Source organism: Malus domestica, chromosome 03 (genome assembly GCF_042453785.1).
Source record: "Malus domestica chromosome 03, GDT2T_hap1".
Taxonomy (NCBI): domain Eukaryota; kingdom Viridiplantae; phylum Streptophyta; class Magnoliopsida; order Rosales; family Rosaceae; genus Malus; species Malus domestica.
The window spans coordinates 37085887-37110390 of NC_091663.1; the positions used below are offsets into that span (position 1 = coordinate 37085887).

At 38.7% G+C, this 24504-nt stretch overlaps 4 protein-coding genes, 1 long non-coding RNA gene and 1 pseudogene across 11 annotated transcripts; 1 reads left to right on the forward strand and 5 right to left on the reverse strand.

The window, feature by feature from the left end:
- Positions 1–5843, reverse strand: LOC103432668 (poly [ADP-ribose] polymerase 2-like). Of its 4 annotated transcripts, none has more exons than XM_070818535.1 (18): positions 5651–5843; positions 5297–5576; positions 5034–5152; positions 4851–4932; positions 4276–4508; positions 3980–4106; positions 3736–3791; positions 3250–3323; positions 2989–3035; positions 2846–2895; positions 2633–2695; positions 2449–2529; positions 2233–2343; positions 2022–2097; positions 1743–1885; positions 1389–1462; positions 995–1100; positions 1–882 (listed from the first exon to the last, which is right to left on the reverse strand). In XM_070818535.1, the coding sequence occupies exons 1-18, from the start codon at positions 5732–5734 to the stop codon at positions 787–789; spliced, it is 1902 nt and encodes a 633-aa protein (XP_070674636.1). In that variant the 5' UTR covers positions 5735–5843; the 3' UTR covers positions 1–786. The 4 variants fall into 4 exon arrangements, with proteins under 4 accessions (XP_070674636.1, XP_028956262.2, XP_028956268.2 ...); XM_029100429.2 differs by having other exon boundaries at positions 4246–4508; XM_029100435.2 differs by having other exon boundaries at positions 5291–5576.
- On the forward strand, positions 364–20207 carry LOC139194148 (uncharacterized). The gene is made up of 2 exons (XR_011578921.1): positions 364–477; positions 19979–20207. It is a non-coding gene; the product is annotated as an uncharacterized lncRNA (long non-coding RNA).
- LOC139194311 (U1 small nuclear ribonucleoprotein A-like) lies at positions 8370–8899 on the reverse strand (the record flags this gene model as incomplete). The annotated part of the gene is made up of 1 exon (XM_070818616.1): positions 8370–8899. A coding segment is annotated over one exon (279 nt), but the record flags the coding sequence as incomplete, so codon positions are not given.
- On the reverse strand, positions 8370–23962 carry LOC139187748 (poly [ADP-ribose] polymerase 2-like). Of its 4 annotated transcripts, none has more exons than XM_070818533.1 (18): positions 23532–23962; positions 23183–23462; positions 22907–23025; positions 13098–13179; positions 12523–12755; positions 12246–12372; positions 12002–12057; positions 11513–11586; positions 11240–11286; positions 11089–11138; positions 10876–10938; positions 10692–10772; positions 10474–10584; positions 10252–10327; positions 9971–10113; positions 9597–9670; positions 9201–9309; positions 8370–9086 (listed from the first exon to the last, which is right to left on the reverse strand). In XM_070818533.1, exons 1-18 carry the CDS (start codon positions 23613–23615, stop codon positions 8994–8996), a joined length of 1902 nt encoding a protein of 633 aa, XP_070674634.1. In that variant the 5' UTR covers positions 23616–23962; the 3' UTR covers positions 8370–8993. The 4 variants fall into 4 exon arrangements, with proteins under 4 accessions (XP_070674634.1, XP_070674633.1, XP_070674632.1 ...); XM_070818532.1 differs by having other exon boundaries at positions 23177–23462; XM_070818531.1 differs by lacking the exons at positions 22907–23025; positions 23183–23462; positions 23532–23962 and adding exons at positions 13281–13399; positions 13558–13849; positions 13930–14111.
- Positions 16132–18946, reverse strand: LOC139194312 (U1 small nuclear ribonucleoprotein A-like; annotated as a pseudogene).
- On the reverse strand, positions 19529–22615 carry LOC139194147 (poly [ADP-ribose] polymerase 2-like). Its single transcript, XM_070818538.1, has 9 exons — positions 22598–22615; positions 22088–22150; positions 21904–21984; positions 21688–21798; positions 21477–21552; positions 21198–21340; positions 20844–20917; positions 20450–20555; positions 19529–20337 (listed from the first exon to the last, which is right to left on the reverse strand). The coding sequence occupies exons 2-9, from the start codon at positions 22091–22093 to the stop codon at positions 20242–20244; spliced, it is 693 nt and encodes a 230-aa protein (XP_070674639.1). The 5' UTR covers positions 22094–22150; positions 22598–22615; the 3' UTR covers positions 19529–20241.
- Positions 23963–24504: the final 542 nt, after the last annotated feature.

The window sequence follows — 24504 nt, forward strand, 5'->3', positions numbered from 1 at the left end:
TGAAGCATAATAAACTTAATTGCAAAACCCAATTCAGATTGGATCTTCCTGCATCTGATTCAAGAATCTAAAAAGTGTCTGCATGTAAATTCAAGAACCCAGTTCATAAATCCTCGAACATTTTCATCAAAAACGAAAACCCCCTAAAACCCACGAATCCACATGCCATTTCAACAAAAACCAACAGATCTTATCACAAATATTGATCAATAAACAAAATCCAGATCGCCGACTTCGACTTCTATTCCCTCCGATCGCAGCCCCTGATCGGCCACTGCTTCTCCGGAGACGGTCACGGCGACTCTTCCTCCCTCACTATCTCCGAGTCAACTCATCCAACGGCGGCTAGGGACGCTAGCACCACCAAGCCATTGCTCCGATCGCACGGCCTGAATGAGATTGGACCTTCTAATTCTTCTTCTTGTTCGTCGTCGTCGGCTGCTCTGGTTCGCCTTCTGGTGGTAGAGGAAGGCGTAGGTGCAGAAGTAGTTGGCGTAGGTGCAGACGGAAAGGTTACAATTTCGACCCCATGCCCTCGGATGGAAGCGAGGAGGATGAAGGAGACGAAAATTTTATAATTTTGTGTTCCATGGACGTGGAACAAGTCGTTCCACGGGGAGGTGGAACAAGTCGTTCCACGGGGAGGCGGAACGAAAAATTATCTAAAACTTGTCCCGTGGAACAATGCGTTCCACTCGTTTTAGACGCACCAAACGTGGGACGGAATGCCTCGTCCCACTCCGTTCCGTTCCGTCCAACGTACCAAACGCGACCTATATCCAGATGCTAATCATTCTTGAAATTGAACTTAACTTGAACAACGAAGCGCTTCCTGATCTGTTCCACATTGTAAACTATGTACTCATTGTGCCGTAATGAACCCTGCAAGGTGCACGTAAACGAAGATTAATTTACAATGAAGCTGCCTGCCTGGTTCAACAGTTCCAAACCAAATTCACATCCAAAGTAATTCGAAAAAATGATGTATTTCTACCTCGTGGCTTGTATTCTCTTTCTGCTTTCCTAGGGGAACCACGACACCGTCATCTAGTAACTGAGCTTCTGAAAAATCTGGTTCAGTTCCCCCAACTCCTTTAGTGCTGCAATATTATGTTACATGCCAAATTAAGTCATGCAATACACGTCTTAGTTTCGAAAAAAATGGAGATAATGCAACAAGTTTTCGTCAAAAGTTATTTCTCTCACACAATGCAGATAAACTTCTCGGTCTAAAAAAACACAAAGATTATACAGAAGGGAAGATAAACTTCCAATGCAAGATACCAAAAGCATAAATGACCAGAAGAAGCTTCATCACTTAAAACAGTTTAGTTATTACTTAGGAGCAATAGATGGGAGGGTCCAATAAAGAAAACAGAGACGCAAACCTTAGTTTTCCTACGGGTAACTTGTCCGCATCGTAGTTAGCGGTTAAAAGCTCAGCCATGTCGCCCAGCGCAACCTAAATAAACCATAGTTAAAAAGTATTTAGAACATTTAGTGCGAAAAAGTCCCTAGGTATTCAGTTGGGCTTTCAAGTGTAGCAGATCTGCGGTAGGGGAAATTCAAATTTTTAATCCAGAAATATTTTTCTCGTCTCTCTTATAAATCTTGATCTTAATGATATACAATGCATTGAAGGATATATTTGATAATCTGATGGCAAACCACTCTTAACACCAGGTATTGTTGTTTTTAGTATAAAATTTATGTTTTTTACTTGCTGAAACTTGAAAGACTACCTCACATAGAAGCAGCACCCCAGATGTACAGCCATTAGATGCATGGCAATACTTTGCGCTTTTGGAGAACATGTCTGCAAAGTAAACTCCTTTCCCGAACATCTGACCAGTCTCTGGGGCTTCAGGTGGAGCTATGCGCAAGCCTGGGTTGTCACGACACACGTTTAACTAAATTATTAAGCAGTAAAACATTCATACTGTATCTGCACGAGTGTGCACACAGTGACACACACGCAAACACACCCACCCATGATTCGAAGCTAAACCATAAAGGATCACCTTGAGATAATATACCAACCCAGTTTGTAAGACGAGAACCATGCCACAAAAGCATTCTATTTTTTGTACCAGAAAACTGCTCACAAGAGTAAAACACAATTAGAAATTGCTTAAAATAAAAATGTAGGATATTCATGACCAAGAAGGAAATTCCAAGTACTTGTAAAATTATCCAACATTTTATGAAAAGCCTCTCATAGATCAACCTAACCTTCCTGAAGCGTTCAACTTCACCCTCTTTAGATGTGCGGAATATTTGAACGATATCAACAGTGTAAGTTGAATGTCTTTTTGCATGAGTATTACGCATATATTTTTTAATCTGACAACAGCAATAAAATTCACAAGAATCAGCACCAACAGTATAAGTTGAATTAGCTTAATTTTGTTTGTATTTGAATTTCCATTGCTTATAACTCATAGTTACCATATCAAATTCATGAGAATCAGCACCAACTGGTGTCAGCTCACAATGAAGGCTTCGATAACAGGAATACAAGGGATCTCCCTATAATGGTGGCAGAAACATACATTAGTAGGAAGGATAGATACTAGGACATAAGGGCAAGGCCGCAAGTGAAGCATGAGGAACAAGACTAAAAGAGATTTACCTGCATTCCTGTGTCATCCTTCAACAATTTCGTTGTAACCTCAATTTCACCTAGTGCTTCAACCTTCAAGTATAGAAGAGTTAATAAACACACAAATAGCACATGTAGGTGGCACGATACTTATTCAAAGGAAAATAACCTTTGATTTCAGTTTGGAAGTTCTTAGCCGAACTATCCACACATATACATGAAACAAATTACAGAAAGAATTACCATTTCTAGCTTGTGTTTCAACTTCTGAGGAGTATCAATCACAAATTTACCTGCATTACTCATATTTCCAAACCAATTAGATGCCTTCTCTTACAATCACAGAGAGAGAGAGAGAGAGAGAGAGAGAGAGAGAGAGAACTCACGCATTTTTTTAAACCTGATGTCATGAGGAATGACAGTGTAGAACTCTCTGCAACAGGATGATGCCCATCAAAAATTGGAATTCCAAAATTATTTAAGGCTCAAGGTACCAAAGGAAGAGAAGAAAAGAGGTAGATATTAGTCAAGCATTTTGTTAAAAGTATTTTAAAGAATTAACATATGAAATCACTCTTTTGTTGGGGTTTTGAAAGAGAGACAGGGGGGGGGGGGGGGGGATAGGCAGGGAGGGAGAGAAACCTTACCCGCTTAATTGTTCGATTAATTCCCTGTTAGATGAGCCAATCACATCAGAAATCCTCCGCAGGATGTTATAGCCCTATATGTTGCAAAAAATAAAATTATTGGTTCGTTGAATCTTCATGGAGAAACGGATTGAAAGAGAAGACACTATACACGAAACTTCAATGTTTTGTACCAAAATTCATACTGAATTGTTTCAAGTTAATTTAGAGAAAGTCCTGACAGAAGTTTTAGGAAATATCCTTTTCAGTTGTTCAGCTTAACCAGTAACTGAAATACAATTATGGAAAATACACGCCCCCTTGCCTTGGAAGCAGCCATTCCTACTTGCAAATCTCAGTTTGACATGCACACAAAACTTTTTCTTTTCTTGCATAGATGTCAAAATGTGATCTAAAGGAGCCAAGCAATTTCCTACAATTAACTTTCAACAATAAAATAACTAGCATGAACTGGAGGAGACTTCACTTCATAGGCCAAAAGCTTACCTTTAGAATTGTTGATTTGCTAAGCTTACCCAGAGGCAACTTATCAGCGTTGTATCCTACCAAAGAAGAAGAATGTGTCCAAATAAGGGAAAAAGTACATCAGTTAACTAAACAGAATACACCAAAAGAAACGTTTGAGTCTCCAAATAAAATTATTATTCCGATTTAAGCAAGTGAACAGCTTTAGATTATTATGAGCTGTAATTTGCAATATAATATCTTTTTGACAGTGAATCAGACTAACCTATTTCCATCACATGCTGCTTCATCATGTCGACGTTGAAAATAAGAGATATAAAATTTGCAATGCAGGGCTCAAGTTGTGTTTCCAAAGGTTGACGTCCTAAAGCAGAGCCATTCTTTTCTTCGACCTGATAATCATTATCAAATAGTAAGGAGGAGCAAGCAAGATAATTTTCCTTTTCATTAGGTAAGACATGTCCTCAGTAATTTGCAACCAAGAATCGCTTCAGGGAATAAAGAGTATCTCCAGAATTCAGAAATTTATACAAACATAGACCAAGAGTTGTGGATACTGACAGCTGACTGCTCTTCCTTTTCATTGTAATCCATTTCTATCCACATATAGCAGGATGGGATAAGCTGGAACATTTTTCGATTGGACCAATCATTCCCGGTTTTGTCACGGAATTTCTGTTTAAACTCCTTGATCGCGCTCTCGCGGGATGCGTGAGGAGCTAGCTTGTTCTGACCCTTAAAACCTACTCTCCCCCATCTATAGTAAATCCTGAAACTTCCACCAACATCAGATTCTGCATGTTACAAAGAAATAAAATGCAGATGAGTACACATAGCCTGAACTTGTGTAATGCGCCAATGCCATGAGGATCACAACTCAATGGACCAGATGAAACTTTATTTATGTGAAAAAAGCATAAATGATGTTTCTGTAATTTGTTAAACATTATAATCAGTATTAGTTACAAACTGAAATCGTTCTCAACTTCTCAGTGAAATTGTCTATAACTTGATAAGTTTGATTGCTAGAATCACAAGTGTCACCCTAACTCCATCTGCATTGCCATGAATTCAAAATTACGACAATCCAAAGATCTAGTTGACTAATTATTTGTTGAAAGGAGGAAAGGGTTTACCAAGAACTTGAATCAGATAGAATGTGTTATTGTTACGACTGACATTGGTCTGGTTTAACATGGCATCGTATATATCATCCCCCTGCACCAAAAACATCATTAGATAATTCCTAATTAGAAACAAATGGAATTGACACCAATTACTAAGCAAGAAATGAAATTGACTTATCAATATAGACTTGCCAGTTGCAAAACATGATAATGTGCCTTTATGTCATCCGGTAGCCACTGATCCAGTACCGCCGCACCCTTTTTGGTTGCGGTTATTATCTTCTCCTTGCCGCCATTTCCTTCCTCATTAGCTAGCATCACCACAGAGCATAACAAAATAAACACCCAGTTGTAATTCGAAAAACAAAAATCTTAATTGAGACATCTATTACTAGTCATTTCCTACAAAATATTTCTTGGCAGCCAAACACAGAATGTGAAAGTCATACCTTTACCTAGAGGAATGCCATCAGAATGTTCAGAAAGCCTCTCCAGCTTTTTCGACGCAGTTGCCGAAACTCCACAAAGAGCGGCTTCTTCGTGCAATTGCTTCACGCCACTAAACTTTTCGGTGGCCTTCATTTTCTCGGACACAGTAGACTCCCCACCTCCCTCCTCTTCAATTAACTTCCCTTCCCTCTTTCTACTAACCCGTGAAGCTTCTGCTGCTGAACCATCACTTGCGCCTGTGGGTTGCTTCTTCTCCTCGCGAAGAGCAGAATCGGGCCTCTGAACCTGCAGAAAATCAAATCAATACCAGAGAAGAGAATCTTGGAGAGAGAGAGAGAGAGGGGGGGGTGTTGTCATACCAGGGTGGCCTTCGCTCCGGTGGTGGGGAGACCACGCTGAGCCAATTGGTTTCCGAGCTCTTCTACATTGAGGTTGCTTGCCATTGGGGGAGAGATGTTGAAACTGTGAAGAGGAGGAGGGGGTCTCCTTTTCTCTCCAGCGTCCGCAGCAGCGCTTCTTTTTGTAGAAGACGTAGGGGAATTGTAACGAGACGAGAGTGAATCAGATTTACGTTGAAATTATATTATATATACTAAAACTGGGTTTCGGATGACAGCGTTCATTAATAGTGTCGGGACGGAAATGCCCCTTTCTTGTTTTGTGTTTTGGCGTTATTCTCCCTCTTTTCTACATTGAAATGTCGGCTTTGCCGATGATTGGTGGGTGTTTTTCGACTGGCCGAATTACCCCTGGGTTCTCATCGTTTTCGAGGGTTGGTGCAGGGAGAAGGTGGGGATTGCATCTGCCACGTGTTGATCATCGTCCATAGTTGGTGGGTTTCGACCGCCCGAATTGTCCTTTGGGTTTTTAATGGGTTCTCATTGTTTTCGAGGGATTGGTGCAGGGAAGGTGGGGATTGCATCTGCCACGTGTTGATCAGCCTGTTATGCTCTTTTCGCTCTATTTTGTTTCGTTTTTGTTTTCCGTTTCTTATTTTCTTTGTTGCGTCTAGGATGGGCAACGGTTATAATCGGCGGATAACCGCGATTATTTACCCATAATCGTTTATACTTATACCTGCATAATCATTTATTCGTTGGGTAATTACTTAAATGGTTATACACATACATATAACAGTTTATAAACGGTTAACCATACCCATAACTGCATACCCATTTAACCGTAACCGTTTAATACCCGTTTACCCATTTACCCTTTTCAACCCGTTTATCTTTTTTTTTTTTTACCATTACCCAGTTTTCACCCATCTACATGTTTTTTAACAACTTGAAAATTAAAACAAAAATTATCATAATTTTCTTTTTTTTACTTTTTTAAATCCTTATACCATTCCAATAATTAAAATAATAGTTTACGGATGATATTTTTAACTGTTACCAATGAAGGTCAATATAATATTTGCTAAGTATTATTGGGTTACAAAAATTGTTTATAAGACATTTCTGTCAAAACATTTATGTCAATTTCATGGTTACCCGCAAGAAATTTAAATTAATTTGGCGAATTCCTTGATGATGAGAATCATTATTTCTGTAGCAGTGTTATTGAGAGAATGAATGATGAATTCATTGCTAATTTATTGGGTGCTAAGTATTATTGGATTGAGAACATGATTTGTGTTAGTTTTACATATAAAATAAATAGGTAAACAGTTACCCGTTTATAACCTTGGTTAATATTCATAATTGTCCATTTAAATTTTACGGGTAAACGGTTATACCTATAACCGTTTCTTTATCTAAACGGTTACCCATAACCGTAACTGTTTAATTTAAATAGGGGTAATCGCAGTTACCCATACCGATAACCAATGGTATTTGTCCATTCTAGTTGCGTCGCTGTCTTTCGCTCTCGCCTTCTCTTTTGTTTTCTTCTCGCCTGTTTGCTTTGGTTTCGCGCGCTTTTGTGTTTGCTTCTTCTCGGTCGTCCTCTCCTTTGCTCTGTGCCTCTTTGCTACGTCGGAGAACCCTGTGGTGCGTGATTTTTATGTTCGTTTTCATATTTTTATGTTAGTTTGGAAAATGAGTTTTCTTCTGTTGCGTTTAAATATGTCTGGGCTTCGTTCGTTTTTTGGGTTTATCGTTTAATTTTGGTGATGTTGTCCTTTTGAATTATGCGTTCAAATAGATTTTAGGGTTTTAGAATGCTGCAGCAGTCGACGCCTGTGTAGAAAGAGGTCTGGTTATGTGATTTGCTGAAGCAGAGGTTGGGAAAAGAGAGAGGGGTATAAGAAGTGTGGTTAGGCATGAGTGGTGGAGGTAGAGAGTTTGCGTTTTGCTGTTTGGTGGGTTTTCCTTTTGGCCGTCTCATTGTTTTGATCCGTTAGTTATTTAAGCAAATTGTTATGGGTGTGTAGTTTTTTAGAGTCTCCCTTTCTTCGTATGAGGGTGATGCCATTGATTGATGATTAGTCACACTATTAATTGCACTGACAATTTAGTCTTAGTTATGGATTTGCAGTGGATAGAGTTCATTTTGCGAAGTACAAAATTGGATTCACACTTTAGTCTTGGTCTAAAGCAATAATTGGCGTATAAAATGTATTCCTACTATACATTCTATAAGGTACCGTTTGGTACGTGGAACGGGACGGAACGGAACGAGCCGTTCCATCCCACGTTTGGTGCGCCTAAAAATTGTGGAACGGGTTATCCCATGGGACGAAATTTGGTTGATTTTTCGTTCCACCTCTTCCTCCTGGAACGACCTGTTCCACATCCGTGGAACACAAATTTATAACATTTTATGACAAAATTTCTCCTTATCTTTTTCAATATTTACATCATCCGTTCCGTCCTGTTCCGTCTCGTCCCGTTTGCGTACCAAACGGTACCTAAGTATTCTTAATCTCGCAGGATGAAGGTATACTAGGAATATTTAGTACACTATAGAATGTAACTCTTTATTCATATAATCTTACTCATTGACTCAGTCAGAATTCAGTTTATCCCTCAGTAAGGTGTATAAAAAATGGTATACTTATTCTACGATTAACGAAAATAGCCGATTGCCATTTCTTAGATCGTAAAAAATTAGTGTTGCAAAACCAAACCGAAATGTGTTTTCCACCAAAAGGAAAATATCAGATGCAATTAGCACTTACAAGTAGACAGAACATAATCCATGGTGAATCTTGGGATGTTCATATGAGCACACGAAAACGAAAATTTGGCTCCGTAATTTTTTTTTCCCTTTTCTAATATATCCCGGCAATAATAATACATCGAAGCATTGTATCTCAACGGATTAACAACATTCTAGTTAAGGATCCATGGCTGCAGCTTACATGAATAGCGAAGACCTAAATCCTACTTTTTGGCATAGGTAATCAACATCGAACTCTGCGGTGTCAACTTAAAAGCTTGGAGTTCCTGCATTGCTACTGTTGATTGCATCTCGTCTCCATACTCCACAAAAGCAATACCAGGCTTCGCTTCGACCATTCTAACCTCCTTAAAACCAGCATACTGGCAGAAGAGCATTTGCAGCATCATGGGAGTTGTCTCCTGCGGAAGATTCTGAACAAATAGTATGTTGTTTGGTGGAGCAGGAGCCTCAGGTAACTTCACACCACCAACTTTTATGAGTCACATGCAATTTTTCCACCAAATAAACTTCAGAATAAGTTAAGAGTTGTTTCAGTTCAAGCAACACCAATCACGACATGTATCCAGATGCTAATCATAACTTGTAATTGAAATTAACTTGAACAACGTAGCGCATCCTGATCTGCTCCACATTGTAAACTATGTACTCATTGTACAGTAATGAACCCTGCAAGGTGCACGTAAACAAAGATTAATTTACAATCAAGCTGCCTGCCTGGTTCAACAGTTCCAAATCAAATTCACATCCAAAGTAATTCGAAAAAAAATGATGTATTTCTACCTTCGGGCGGCTTGTATTCTCTTTCGGCTTTCCTAGGGGAACCACGACACCATCATCTAGTAACTGAGCTTCTGAAAAATCTGGTTCAGTTCCCCCAACTCCTTTAGTGCTGCAGTATTATGTTACATGCCAAATTAAGTCAAGCAATACACGTCTTAGTTTCGAAAAAATGGAGATAATGCAACAAGTTTTTGTCAAAAGTTAATTCTCTCACACAATGCAGATAAACTTATTTGTCTAAAAAAACACAAAGATTATACGGAAGGGAAGATAAACTTCCAATGCAAAATACCAGAAGCATAAATGACCAGAAGAATCTTCATTACTTAAAACAGTTTAGTTATTACTTATGAGCAATAGATGGGAGGGTCAAACAAAGAAACCAGAGACGCAAACCTTAGTTTTCCTACAGGTAACTTGTCAGCATCGTACTTAGCGGTTAAAAGCTCAGCCATGTCGCCCAGCGCAACCTAAATAAACCATAGTTTATAAGTATTTAGAACATTTAGTGCAAAAAAAGTCACATACAGTGCGAAAAAGTCCCTAGGCATTCAGTTGGGCTTTCAAGTGAGCAGATCTGCGGTAGGGGAAATTCAAATTTTTAATCCAGAAATATTTTTCTCGTCCCTCATATAAATCTTGATCTTAATGATATACAATGCATTGAAGGATATATTTGATAATCTGATGCCAAACCACTCTTAACACAAGGTATTTTTGTTTTTAGTATAAATTTTATGTTTTTTACTTGCTGAAACTTGAAAGACTACCTCACATAGAAGCAGCACCCCAGATGTACAGCCATTAGATGCATAGCAATAATTTGCACTTTTGGAGAACATGTCTGCGAAGTAAACTCCTTTCCCGAACATGTAACCAGTCACTGGGGCTTCAGGTGGAGCTATGCGCAAGCCTGGGTTGTCACGACACATGTTTAACTAAATTATTAAGCAGTAAAACATTCATATTGTATCTGCATGAGTGTGCACACAGTGACAAACACATGCAAACACACCCACCCATGATTCGAAGCTAAACCATAAAGGATCACCTTGAGATAATATGCCAGCCCAATTTGTAAGACGAGAACCATGCCATAAAAGCATTCTATTTTTCGTACTAGAAAACTGCTCACAAGAGTAAAACACAATTAGAAATTGCTTAAACTAAAAATGTAGGATATTCAAGACCAACAAGGAAATTTCAAGTACTTGTAAAATTATCCAAGATGGATGAAACATTTTATGAAAAGCTTCTCATAGATCAACCCAACCTTTCTGAAGCGTTCAACTTCACCCTCTTTAGATGTGCGGAATATTTGAACAATATCAACAGTGTAAGTTGAATGTGTTTTTGCATGAGTATTATGCAAATATTTTGTAATCTGACAACAGCAATAAAATTCACGAGAATCAGCACCAACAGTGTAAGTTGAATTTGCTTAATTTTGTTTGTATTCGAATTTCCATTGCTTATATAACTCATAGTTACCATATCAAATTCATGAGAATCAGCACCAACCGGTGTCAGCTCACAATGAAGGCGTTGATAACTGGAATACAAGGGATCTCCCTATAATGGTGGCAGAAACATACATTAGTAGGAAGGATAGATACTAGGACATAAGGGCAAGTCCACAAGTGAACCATGAGGAACAAGACTAAAAGAGATTTACCTGCATTCCTGTGTCATCCTTCAACAATTTTGTTGCAACCTCAATTTCACCTAGTGCTTCAACCTTCAAGTATAGAAGAGTTAATAAACACACAAATAGCACTTGTAGGTGGCACGATACTTATTCAAAGGAAAATAACCTTTGATTTAAGTTTGGAAGTTCTTAGCCGAACTATCCACACATATACATGAAACAAATTACAGAAAGAATTACCATTTCTAGCTTGTGTTTCAACTTCTGACGAGTATCAATCACAAAGTTATCTGCATTACTCATATTTCCAAACCAATTAGATCCCTTCTCTTACAATCACAGAGAGAGAGAGAGAGAGAGAGAGAGAGAGAGAGAGAGAGAGAGAACTCACGCATTTTTTTAAACCCGAAGTCATGAGGAATGACAGTGTAGAACTCTCTGCAAGAGGATGATGCCCATCAAAAATTGGAATTCCAAAATTATTTAAGGCTAAAGGTACCAAAGGAAGAGAAGAAAAGAGGTATATATTAATCAAGCATTTTGTTAACAGTATATTTTAAAGAATTAACAAATGAAATCACTCTTTTGTTGGGGTTTTGAAAGAGAGAGGGGGGGGGGGGTAGGGAGGGAGAGAGAGAGAGAGAGAGAGAGAGAGAAACCTTACCCGCTTAATTGTTCGATTAATTTCCTGTTAGATGAGCCAATCACATCAGAAATCCTCTGCAGGATGTTATAGCCCTATATGTTTCAAAAAAAAATATTATTATTGGTTCGTTGAATCTTCATGGAGAAACGGATTGAAAGAGAAGACACTATACACGAAACTTCAATGTTTTGTACCAAAATTCATACTGAATTGTTTCAAGTTAATTTAGAGAAAGTCCTGACAGAAGTTTTAACAAATATCCTTTTCAGTTGTTCAACTTAACCAGTAACTGAAATACAATTATGGAAAATACACGCCCCCTTGCCATGGAAGCAGCCATTCCTACTTGCAAATCTCAGTTTGACATGCACACAAAACTTTTTCTTTTCTTGCATAGATGTCGAAATGTGATCTAAAGGAGCCAAGCAATTTCCTACAATTAACTTTCAACAACAAAATAACTAGCATGAACTGGAGGAGACTTCACTTCATAGGCCAAAAGCTTACCTTTAGAATTGTTGATTTGCTAAGCTTACCCAGAGGCAACTTATCAGCGTTGTATCCTACCAAAGAAGAAGAATGTGTCCAAATAAGGGAAAAAGTACATCAGTCAACTAAACAGAATACACTGAAAGAAACGTTTGAGTCTCCAAATAAAATTATTATTCCAATTTAAGCAACTGAACAGCCTTAGATTATTATGAGCTGTAATTTGCAATATAATGTCTTTTTGACAGTGAATCAGACTAACCTATTTCCATCATATGCTGCTTCATCATGCCGATGTTGCAAATAAGAGATATAAACTTTGCAATGCAGGGCTCAAGTTGTGTTTCCAAAGGTTGATGTCCTAAAGAAGAGCCATTCTTTTCTTCAACCTGATAATCATTATCAAATAATAAGGAGCAAGCAAGATAATTTTCCTTTTCATTAGGAAAGACATGTCCTCAGTAATTTGCAGAATCGCTTCAGGGAATCCAGAATTTAGAAATTTATACAAACATAAACCAAGAGTTGTGGATACTGACAGCTGACTGCTCTTCCTTTTCATTGTAATCCATTTCTATCCACATATAGCAGGATGGGATAGGCTGGAACATTTTTCGATTGGACCAATCATTCCCGGTTTTGTCATAGAATTTCTGTTTAAACTCATTGATCGCGCTCTCACGGGATGCATGAGGAGCTAGCTTGTTCTGACCCTTGACACCTACTCTCCCCCATCTATAGTAAATCATGAAACTTCCACCAACATCAGATTCTGCATGTTACAAAGAAATAAAATGCGGATGAGTACACATAGCCTGAACTTGTGTAATGCGCCAATGCCATGAGGATCATAACTCAATGGAGCAGATGAAACTTTATATATGTGAAAAAAGCATAAACGATGTTTCTGTAATTTGTTAACCATTATAATCAGTATTAGTTACAAACTGAAATCGTTCTCAATTTCTCAGTGAAATTTTATATAACTTGATAAGTTTGATTGCTAGAATCACAAGTGTCACCCTAACTCCATCTGCATTGCTATGAATTCAAAATTACGACAATCTGAAGATCTAGTTGACTAATTATTTGTTGAAAGGAGGAAAGGGTTTACCAAGAACTTGAATCAGATAGAACTTGTTATTGTTATGACCGACATTGGTCTGGTTTAACATGGCATCGTATATATCATCCCCCTACACCAAAAACATCATTCGATAATTCCTAATTAGAAACAAATGGAATTGACACCAATTACTAAGCAAGAAATGAAATTGACTTATCAATATAGACTTGCCAGTTGCAAAACATGATAATGTGCCTTTATGTCATCCGGTAGCCACTGATCCAGTACCGCCGCACCCTTTTTGGTTGCGGTTATTATCTTCTCCTTGCCGCCATTTCCTTCCTCATTAGCTAGCATCACCACAGAGCATAACAAAATAAACACCCAGTTGTAATTCGAAAAACAAAAAATTTTCACTCGGATATAAATTGAGACATCTATTACTAGTCATTTCCAACAAAATATTTCTTGGCAGCCAAACACAGAATGTGAAAGCTCATACCTTTACCTAGAGGAATGCCATCGGAATGTTCAGAAAGCCTCTCCAGCAATTCTTTTTTCGACCCAGTTGCCGAAACTCCACAAAGAGCGGCTTCTTCGCGCAATTGCTTCACGCTCATGCCCCTAAACTTTTCGGTGGCCTTCATTTTCTCGGACACATTTGAATCCCCACCTCCCTCCTCTTCAATTAACTTCCTTTCCCTCTTTCTACTAACCAGTGAAGCTCCTGCTGCTGAACCATCACTTGCGCCTGTGGGTTGCTTCTTCTCCTCGCGAAGAGCAGAATCGAGCCTCCGAACCTGCAGAAAATCAAAATCAATATACCAGAGAATCTTGGAGAGAGAGAGAGAGAGAGTAGAGAGAGGGGGTGTTGTCCGACCAGGGTGGGCTTCGCTCCGGTGGTGGGGAGACCACGCTGAGCCAATTCGTTTCGGAGCTCTTCTACTTTGAGCTTGCTTGCCATTGGGGGAGAGATGGTTGAAACTGTGAAGCGGAGGAGGGATTTTGAAGCGGGAGTTACAGTGTGGAGGTCTTCTTTCTCCCCAGCGTCCGCAGCAAGCTTCTTTTGGCGGGCTTTCTGCGGGCTTTTACAAGCTATTTGACTTGTGGGCATAGGCCCAATGTTATGGTCAGGCCCACCGGGTTTGGGCCGAGTTAATTCGGGTCATATAAACCGAGTCAAACAAACACCGAAACGCCATTGAAATCAACTTCCATCTCGCTTTCATAATCTCTCTCTCATTTCCCACGCTCTGTTCTTCGGCCGCTCCCTCGCAAATTCACAGGAGCTTCAGACCATGAACACGAAAACATGAGATGCTAATGGCGGTGGAAGGTGGCGGTACGAGGACCTTATTTACGGATTCAGGATAAAGGGATGGACTTCAATCTCAACACGTCAATGCAGGTTTTCATGGACTGGAGAGGCTGATAGGTAAGAAAAAGGTTTCCCAGGAATCATGGTAGAACAAACTGGTATTGTGCTTGAAGGGTGTATGGAAGGCAAAAAAATGCGTGCCAACACTGCCATGGATAAATGGTGACGAGACCATTAACAAGATTTTCGACATGGGACTCGGACGGCTCCTTCTTGGGATTGTGATGCAAAGTCCAGGAATTTTAGGGCCTGTTTGGCAGTGTACTTGAATCTAACTTTTTAAACTCAAAAACAATTTTTAAGTTTTAGGCCTTAAAAACTTGTTTGGTAGGACTATTTTCAAAAGCTGAACTCAAGACTAACTCAAAAATATAGTCTATTATTTAAAAACATAAAAAGTGAGTTTTTAGAGTTTTTAAACTTAAACTCACTCTTTCTTTTCTCTTCCTCCTCCACTCCCACTCCAAATCTCTCTCTTTTCTTCTTTCTCTATCCTTTTTTTTTTATTTTTTTCGTCTCTCCTCCAATTCGTTCTTTTTATTCTTTAGGTTCTTTTTCTCACTCATCTTCCTCTTTATCTCGTCTGATTCTCTCTCTTCTTTCTTTTTCCTTAAATCATATCTTACTTTCTTTCCTCCTCTCTCCTCTTTCTACCTCTCTTGCGACCTCCTCTTTTTATATCTCTTTGTTATAGTTTAAGTCATAAGATTTAAAAATTTTAAATTAGAAACCAATCAAGTTTTTGAGTTTTCAAAAAAACTGTTTTCAAGAAATGTTCTTAAAAAATGTTTTGAGAAATGATAAAATTTTTTAAATAGGATACCAAACAGGCCCTTAAGAGCTACTTTCACTCTTTGTTCATGGCTAAAAAACATTCCTTTTGCTACTTCATGGTTCCTCTGCCTCCCATAACCTAAACTAACTAGCAATGTCATACAACCAAGAAATTATCGGTCTGACGATCATCGTGCTCAAGAAAATAGATGTTACTGCTAAGTGCCTGTACATATACGTTGTAAGTTTTTCGCTTATTTTGTCATCGTTTCAAATGTTATAGGATGAAATTATCCGGAAGATCGATGTACTGAATCCACAAGTATACCTATCCACAATTCCTTGCATGACAAGTTTGTCTACCTATATAGTACGCCAACTCTTCCTTCTGGTTCAGCAATATGTTAACATTCAAATTTGTCACGGGGTTGTAGAAAATTGTGGGAGTTGATGGTTCTGGACAAGCATCTTCATGTGTGGAAGTTGCGCCAATTCGAAGGACCCTCCTTGGAGGCAGCTCTCCACCCCGCGAAAGGAGGTGGTTCATGAGCATTTCTTTGCAAACTCCATCAATGCGTCCTTCCTGTAGAGATGTTTTAGACTTTTTGGGAATGTAATTAGAAGTCTTGCGGAGTTGTACATACTTACAGGGATATTGAAAATTCTAGTATGTTCCGATGTATACCAGGGGTTTTAGACGTGATATCAAAAATACACACCAGAGCATATGCTAGATCGGAAAGTCTTGTATGTATAAGATCGTAAAAAATTAGTCTTGCAAAACCAAACCGAAATGTGTTTTCCACCAAAAGGAAAATATCAGATGCAATTAGCACTTACAAGCAGAAAGAACATAATCCATGGTGAATCTTGGGATGTTCATATGAGCACACGAAAACGAAAATTTGGCTCCGTAATTTTTTTTTTCCCTTTTCTAATATATCCCGGCAATAATAATACATCGAAGCATTGTATCTCAACGGATTAACAACATTCTAGTTAAGGATCCATGGCTGCAGCTTACATGAATAGCGAAGACCTAAATCCTACTTTTTGGCATAGGTAATCAACATCGAACTCTGCGGTGTCAACTTAAAAGCTTGGAGTTCCTGCATTGCTACTGTTGATTGCATCTCGTCTCCATACTCCACAAAAGCAATACCAGGCTTCGCTTCGACCATTCTAACCTCCTTAAAACCAGCATACTGGCAGAAGAGCATTTGCAGCATCATGGGAGTTGTCTCCTGCGGAAGATTCTGAACAAATAGTATGTTGTTTGGTGGAGCAGGAGCCTCAGGTAACTTCACACCACCAGGATACGGTATTTGGGAAAGCTGCACAAGTTTGTGAGAGAGAAGAGTGGTCAAGGATTGCACAAGAGCATATAATTGAGGAATAAGTTTCATCATTTTAAAATCAACCAAACGGGCTAAGCCGCAGATTATAAACTTATCCAAGGAGCATGCTTGAGCCTAGACTCCCACTTTAATGCGTAATACAATTTTCAAGCCAGATTTAGATATCAAAGTGTAACTTGTAACAGTGAACTCCATGTTCGATAACCCAGCACAGTGCTTTCTACTAATTTCATGTCAAATACACCAGTTTCAATGAACCAATACAAACTTGGAATAGATAAACCATGAAGGGTACTACTTGAATGAAAAAAATTTCCAATCACCGAAATAAACCAAAAAAAACTACTTTATCCGTGTATTTTCATCAACAGTTTCCAGCGGTTATAAACCTATCTAATTTGTTTACGTTCCAAGTAACTTGTCAACTTCCCAACTTTTATGAGCCACATGCTGTTTTTCCACCAAATAAACTTCAGAATCAGTTAAGAGTTGTTTCAGTTCAAGCAACACCAATCACGACATGTGATAAATATGATCATAGATATCCAAATCAAAACATAAATAGTGTGTTTGTACTCAAAATATACCAATTTTTACTTATTTGGGCAATTTGGGTAAAATATGGCATTTAGAGGATTAATGAGCAAGAAGACTAACTTTGAAGATATTTAGCTATCAAGTGGAGGGGTTTGACACTATAATATTGTTTCTCCTATTTGTTTGAGTGGTGGAGGTTTGCCAAAAGAATTGATTAATCAAGACAAATGCATGCTTTTTCATGCAAGTGGATGAGAATGCACCATGAGAGCTTTCGAACAAAGAACATGCGAAAGAAGTCAACTTGCTTCTTTTAAATGTTAGTTTATTACAAGTAGGAAAATATGTGATGAAAGCATGTGGTAGAAATGCAAGTTCCTCTTTTAATATTGTTTCTACATGCAAGTTGGCAAATGCAATGCAAGCTGCCCAAGCTTCTTTCGGGCAAGTACAAAGATCTCAGCAAGGGGGCTCTTCCAGACCTCTATATAAAGAAGCAGATGGAGAATGATTATACACACTCAAAACAACCAATCAAAACTCTACTCAAATTAGCTCATCAGCTTCCTTGTAGACATTTATTTTTAGCCAAGCATCCTTTGCTTTTCTTGTTTATTAGCTCTGCTACTCACTTGTAGTATCGATCTGATTTGTAGCTTTTATGTACAACCCTCTTTCAGTCATTTAATCTACAAGCAATCTGCACTATATTAGTCACTTTCCTCTGTTATTTATATTTCCAAGCAACCTTGTCATTTACATATTGTTCTATCTCTCCATATAAGTAAAGTCCTTATTTTTAAGGCAAATAAAGAACCTTAATTTGAGTAACTCCCACTCAATGGCACAATCTCTTGGTTCGAAGTCAAACTCAGGTGCAACTTCAATCATTCAAATCCCGTCTACCAGCGGCATCTAGTAGTGGCACGCCCATACCCACCAATCTCGTATGTGAGCAAATCCCCAGTATGCCCGCAAGGCCCATGGCGGATTTAAGGAGCAAACATAGTGAAGGTATAAACAAAGCTGAAATTGGGAGTAAGTTATCCCTCGATGAAACAGAAAACTTGCTTACCGGAGGTGCTGAACCATAGGGACCGGCACAAGCAGGAACGCCACCCATTCCGGCTTGGCTCGCATCATGTTGCTCTTTTCGTTTTTTCCCTGCCGCATAAGGAACAGAAAAACAAATTTTAAGATCATAAAAAACAAATGCTTTTATAAACGGAGAGAATGTTTTACCCTTTTCCTCATGCCTCTTTCGTCTTTCGCGTGGAACAAAAGTACCATCAGCCTTTGCTATCCGATTGTGTGTTAGCATATTGTATTCTCTGTATTAATCACATATCAGTAAAATGATTCCAAAAAACAAAACAAATTAAAAAACGGGAAAGTCTTCCGGTAATCACGATTCATCTCCTTCTGTATCTCTCACCAACGCATATGTTACACTCGAGTCTTTCTTGTTCAAGTCCGACGTGGAGACTCGTTTAAGTAAAAATTGAAATTTGAGGTCGCCCTCTAAAACCACAAAATTGTGTTAGAAGAACATAGATTCTGGATGAGGTCATGATGAAATCTTAAGTGTAGGAACATAAATACTTGGCGTGTGTTTGCAGCCAGTGCTTGAAAAATGGGGTGTCGTAGTAAATGCTTAATTTGGTTACACACTCATGTATGTATGTAGGGGATTTGAATGTGAAACTCAATCATGCTTCCTTTCCTTCCTTCCCCAATCCCCATAAACTTCAATTTTTTCCACCATACTTGATTGATATATTTGACTTGGATTCAAGCACTAAAAAGAACAACACCACAAAAGGTACTTGTGGTGGTCTGGGTAGGTCCATCTTTATTGGGATTTCTTCATTTTCTTATCCATTTCTTTGCTTTAACACCGACTAGCTATTAATTTACTGATATTTCACTCAATTTTATTAGTATTACAAAACAAGGGTTGTGCTAATATTTGGGGCGGAAGGACTCTTAAGGTGGAATTCATGTTTAGAAAGAGTAAAAATATGAGATAAATAGTTTTTTTTTTCTGTTGAAATTAGACGTTCCCATCCTGTCACTCAAAATACGATATTCGTGCACAATTTTTTCTATTTGTGTTTTCGATGAGTAATATATGCATGTGTTAAAATGTGATTTACAAGGAAAGAATGGAGGAGACAAGTTGAAAAACAAAGATAAATAAATGAAGGCAAAATGTACATGACTACAACACCGATCATATCTAGTTCCATATGGCAGCGTTTGGTACGCGGACCGGATGGGACAGAATATGTTGGTTGTTCCGTTCTGCGTTTGGTACGCGTTGAACGGAACACAAATGACTGCGGAGCCACAACCGGAGGTGCAGAGACTGCCCGGGAACGAGTCACATGGAACTGATAAATCAACAAACCAGATAATGAAGCATAATAAACTTAATTGCAAAACCCAATTCAGATTGGATCTTCCTGCATCTGATTCAAGAATCTAAAAAGTGTCTGCATGTAAATTCAAGAACCCAATTCATAAATCCTCGAACATTTTCATCAAAAACGAAAACCCCCTAAAACCCACGAATCCACATGCCATTTCAACAAAAACCAACAGATCTTATCACAAATATTGATCAATAAACAAAACCCAGATCGCCGACTTCGACTTCTATTCCCTCCGATCGCAGCCCCTGATCGGCCACTTCTTCTCCGGAGACGGTCACGGCGACTCTTCCTCCCTCACTATCTCCGAGTCAACTCATCCAACGGCGGCTAGGGACGCCAGCACCACCAAGCCATTGCTCCGATCGCACGGCCTGAATGAGATTGGATCTTCTAATTCTTCTTCTTGTTCGTCGTCGTCGGCTGCTCTGGTTCGCCTTCTGGTGGTAGGGGCAGACGGAAAGGTTATAATTTCGACCCCATGCCCTCAGATGGAAGCGAGGAGGAAGAAGGAGACGAAAATGTTATAATTTTGTGTTTCACAGATGTGGAACGAGTCGTTCCACAGGGGAGCAGAACGAAAAATCATCCGAAACTTGTTCCGTGGAACAGCGCATTCCACTCGTTTTAGGCGCACCAAACGTGGGACGGAACGACTCGTCCCACTCCATTCCGTCCCGTCCCGCGTAACAAACGCGACCTATATCCAGATGCTAATCATTCTTGAAATTGAAATTAACTTGAACAACGTAGCGCATCCTGATCTGTTCCACAGAGTAAACTACGTACTCATTGTACGTTAATGGACCCTGCAAGGTGCACGTAAACGAAGATTAATTTACAATGAAGCTGCCTGCCTGGTTCAACAGTTCCAAACCAAATTCACATCCAAAGTAGTTCGAAAAAATGATGTATTTCTACCTGGTGGCTTGTATTCTCTTTCGGCTTTCCTAGGGGAACCACGACAACATCATCTAGTAACTGAGCTTCTGAAAAATCTGGTTCAGTTCCCCCAACTCCTTTAGTGCTGCAATATTATGTTACATGCCAAATTAAGTCATGCAATACACGTCTTAGTTTCGAAAAAAATGGAGATAATGCAACAAGTTTTCGTCAAAAGTTACTTCTCTCACACAATGCAGATAAACTTCTCGGTCTAAAAAAACACAAAGATTATACAGAAGGGAAGATAAACTTCCAGTGCAAAATACCAAAAGCATAAATGACCAGAAGAAGCTTCATCACTTAAAACAGTCTAGTTATTACTTATGAGCAATAGATGGGAGGGTCCAATAAAGAAAACAGAGACGCAAACCTTAGTTTTCCTACGGGTAACTTGTCAGCATCGTACTTTGCAGTTAAAAGCTCAGCCATGTCGCCCAGCGCAACCTAAATAAACCATAGTTTAAAAGTATTTAGAACATTTAGTGCGAAAAAGTCCCTAGGTATTCAGTTGGGCTTTCAAGTGTAGCAGATCTGCGGTAGGGGAAATTCAAATTTTTAATCCAGAAATATTTTTCTCGTCTCTCGTATAAATCTTGATCTTAATGATATACAATGCATTGAAGGATATATTTGATAATCTGATGCCAATCCACTCTTAACACCAGGTATTTTTGTTTTTAGTATAAAATTTATGTTTTTTACTTGCTGAAACTTGAAAGACTACCTCACATAGAAGCAGCACCCCAGATGTACAGCCATTAGATGCATGGCAAAACTTTGCGCTTTTGGAGAACATGTCTGCAAAGTAAACTCCTTTCCCGAACATGTGACCAGTAACTGGGGCTTCAGGTGGAGCTATGCGCAAGCCTGGGTTGTCACGACACATGTTTAACTAAATTATTAAGCAGTAAAAAATTCATACTGTATCTGCACGAGTGTGCACACAGTGACACACACGCAAACACACCCACCCATGATTCGAAGCTAAACCATAAAGGATCACCTTGAGATAATATACCAACCCAGTTTGTAAGACGAGAACCATGCCATAAAAGCATTCTATTTTTTGTCCTAGAAAACTGCTCACAAGAGTAAAACACAATTAGAAATTGCTTAAAATAAAAATGTAGGATATTCATGACCAAGAAGGAAATTCCAAGTACTTGTAAAATTATCCAACATTTTATGAAAAGCCTCTCATAGATCAACCTAACCTTTCTGAAGCGTTCAACTTCACGCTCTTTAGATGTGTAGAATATTTGAACAATATCAACAGTGTAAGTTGAATGTGTTTTTGCATGAGTATTACGCATATATTTTGTAATCTGACAACAGCAATAAAATTCACAAGAATCAGCACCAACAGTGTAAGTTGAATTAGCTTAATTTTGTTTGTATTCGAATTTCCATTGCTTATAACTCATAGTTACCATATCAAATTCTTGAGAATCAGCACCAACCGGTGTCAGCTCACAATGAAGGCTTTGATAACAGGAATACAAGGGATCTCCCTATAATGGTGGCAGAAACAGACATTAGTAGGAAGGATAGATACTAGGACATAAGGGCAAGTCTGCAAGTGAAGCATGAGGAACAAGACTAAAAGAGATTTACCTGCATTCCTGTGTCATCCTTCAACAATTTCGTTGCAACCTCAATTTCACCTTGTGCTTCAACCTTCAAGTAGAGAAGAGTTAATGAACACACAAATAGCACATGCAGGTGGCACGATACTTATTCAAAGGAAAATAACCTTTGATTTAAGTTTGGAAGTTCTTAGCCGAACTATCCACACATATACATGAAACAAATTACAGAAAGAATTACCATTTCTAGCTTGTCTTTCAACTTCTGAGGAGTATCAATCACAAATTTATCTGCATTACTCATATTTCCAAACCAATTAGATGCCTTCTTTTACAATCACAGAGAGAGAGAGAGAGAGAGAGAGAGAGAGAGAGAGAGAGAGAGAAAGTACATCAGTTAACTAAACAGAATACACCAAAAGAAACGTTTGAGTCTCCAAATAAAATTATTATTCCGATTTAAGCAAGTGAACAGCTTTAGATTATTATGATCTGTAATTTGCAATATAATATATTTTTGACAGTGAATCAGACTAACCTATTTCCATCACATGCGGCTTCATCATGTCGATGTTGAAAATAAGAGATATAAAATTTGCAATGCAGGGCTCAAGTTGTGTTTCCAAAGGTTGACGTCCAATAGCAGAGCCATTCTTTTCTTCGACCTGATAATCATTATCAAATAGTAAGGAGGAGCAAGCAAGATAATTTTCCTTTTCATTAGGTAAGACATGTCCTCAGTAATTTGCTACCAAAAACATCATTAGATAATTCCTAATTAGAAACAAATGGAATTGACACCAATTACTAAGCAAGAAATGAAATTGACTTATCAATATAGACTTGCCAGTTGCAAAACATGATAATCTGCCTTTATGTCATCCGGTAGCCACTGATCCAGTACCGCCGCACCCTTTTTGGTTGCGGTTACTATCTTCTCCTTGCTGCCATTTCCTTCCTCATTAGCTAGGACCACCACAGAGCATAACAAAATAAACACCGAGTTGTAATTCGAAAAACAAAAATCTTCACTCGGATAAAAATTGAGACATCTATTACTAGTCATTTCCTACAAAATATTTCTTGGCAGCCAAACACGGAATGTGAAAGCTCGCACCTTTACCTAGAGGAATGCCATCAGAATGTTCAGAAAGCCTCTCCAGTTTTTTCGACGCAGTTGCTGAAACTCCACAAAGAGCGGCTTCTTCGTGCAATTGCTTCACGCCACTAAACTTTTCGGTGGCCTTCATTTTCTCGGACACAGTAGACTCCCCACCTCCCTCCTCTTCAATTAACTTCCCTTCCCTCTTTCTACTAACCCGTGAAGCTTCTGCTGCTGAACCATCACTTGCACCTGTGGGTTGCTTCTTCTCCTCGCGAAGAGCAGAATCGGGCCTCTGAACCTGCAGAAAATCAAATCAATACCAGAGAATCTTGGAGAGAGAGAGAGAGAGGGGGGGGTGTTGTCATACCAGGGTGGCCTTCGCTCCGGTGGTGGGGAGACCACGCTGAGCCAATTGGTTTCCAAGCTCTTCTACATTGAGCTTGCTTGCCATTGGGGGAGAGATGTTTGAAAAAGGAAGAAGGAAGAAAAAGGAAGAAGGAAGAAGGAGAAGAAGGGGAAAAGGAAGAAGGAAGAAAAAGGAAGAAGGAGAAGAAGGGGAAGGAAGAAGGAGGAAGGAAGAAGGAGAAGGAGGAAGAAAAATAAAAAATAAAAAAAAGAAGTTGCAGTCGGAGGAAGAAGAAGAAGAAGAAAGAGGAAGAAGGAGGAAGAAGAAGAAAGAAAAAAAAAGAAAAAAAAATCCCCAATTCGGAGGAAGAAGAAGAAGAAGGAGAAGGAGAAGGAAGAAGAAAGAAGAAGGGGAAGAAGGGGAAGGAAGGAGGAACACGGAGGAAAAAAAAACGTTGCAAAAGAAGGAAGAAGAGGAAGAAGAAGAAAGAAGAAAAGAAAAGAAAAAAAAACGTGAATGACGTGGCGATCAATCATGGTGCCACGTCACAATTAACGGTAAATTTAACAGTTTGACTAACGGATGTATGAGACTGTCCCAAAATTTACACTTTAGGTATGAATCTGAGACGAAAAAACTTGATGTATTAAATGTTGAAAACCACAAAACATGAGGGTAGTAAACAGTTTTTTACCCTTATTTTTATGTTAATTAATCAAACTGTTGCAGTCCTATTAGATTAGGAATGTGATTGTGTAAATCATAGTATATCTTGGAATATGTCTTAGGGTGCTTTTGTTGCATCGGACTGTCACGGACTGAACTAGCTGCAGGGACTAAACTGGATTGGCTTAGACTAGACTAAGCTGGACTAGTTTAGTGAAGCGTTTGGTGCAGTGTCAAGACTAAGAAATAGATTAATAACAAATTCTAATATTATATTATTTAATTCATATTTATTAATATTTTACATTATTTAATAAATATTTAGTAA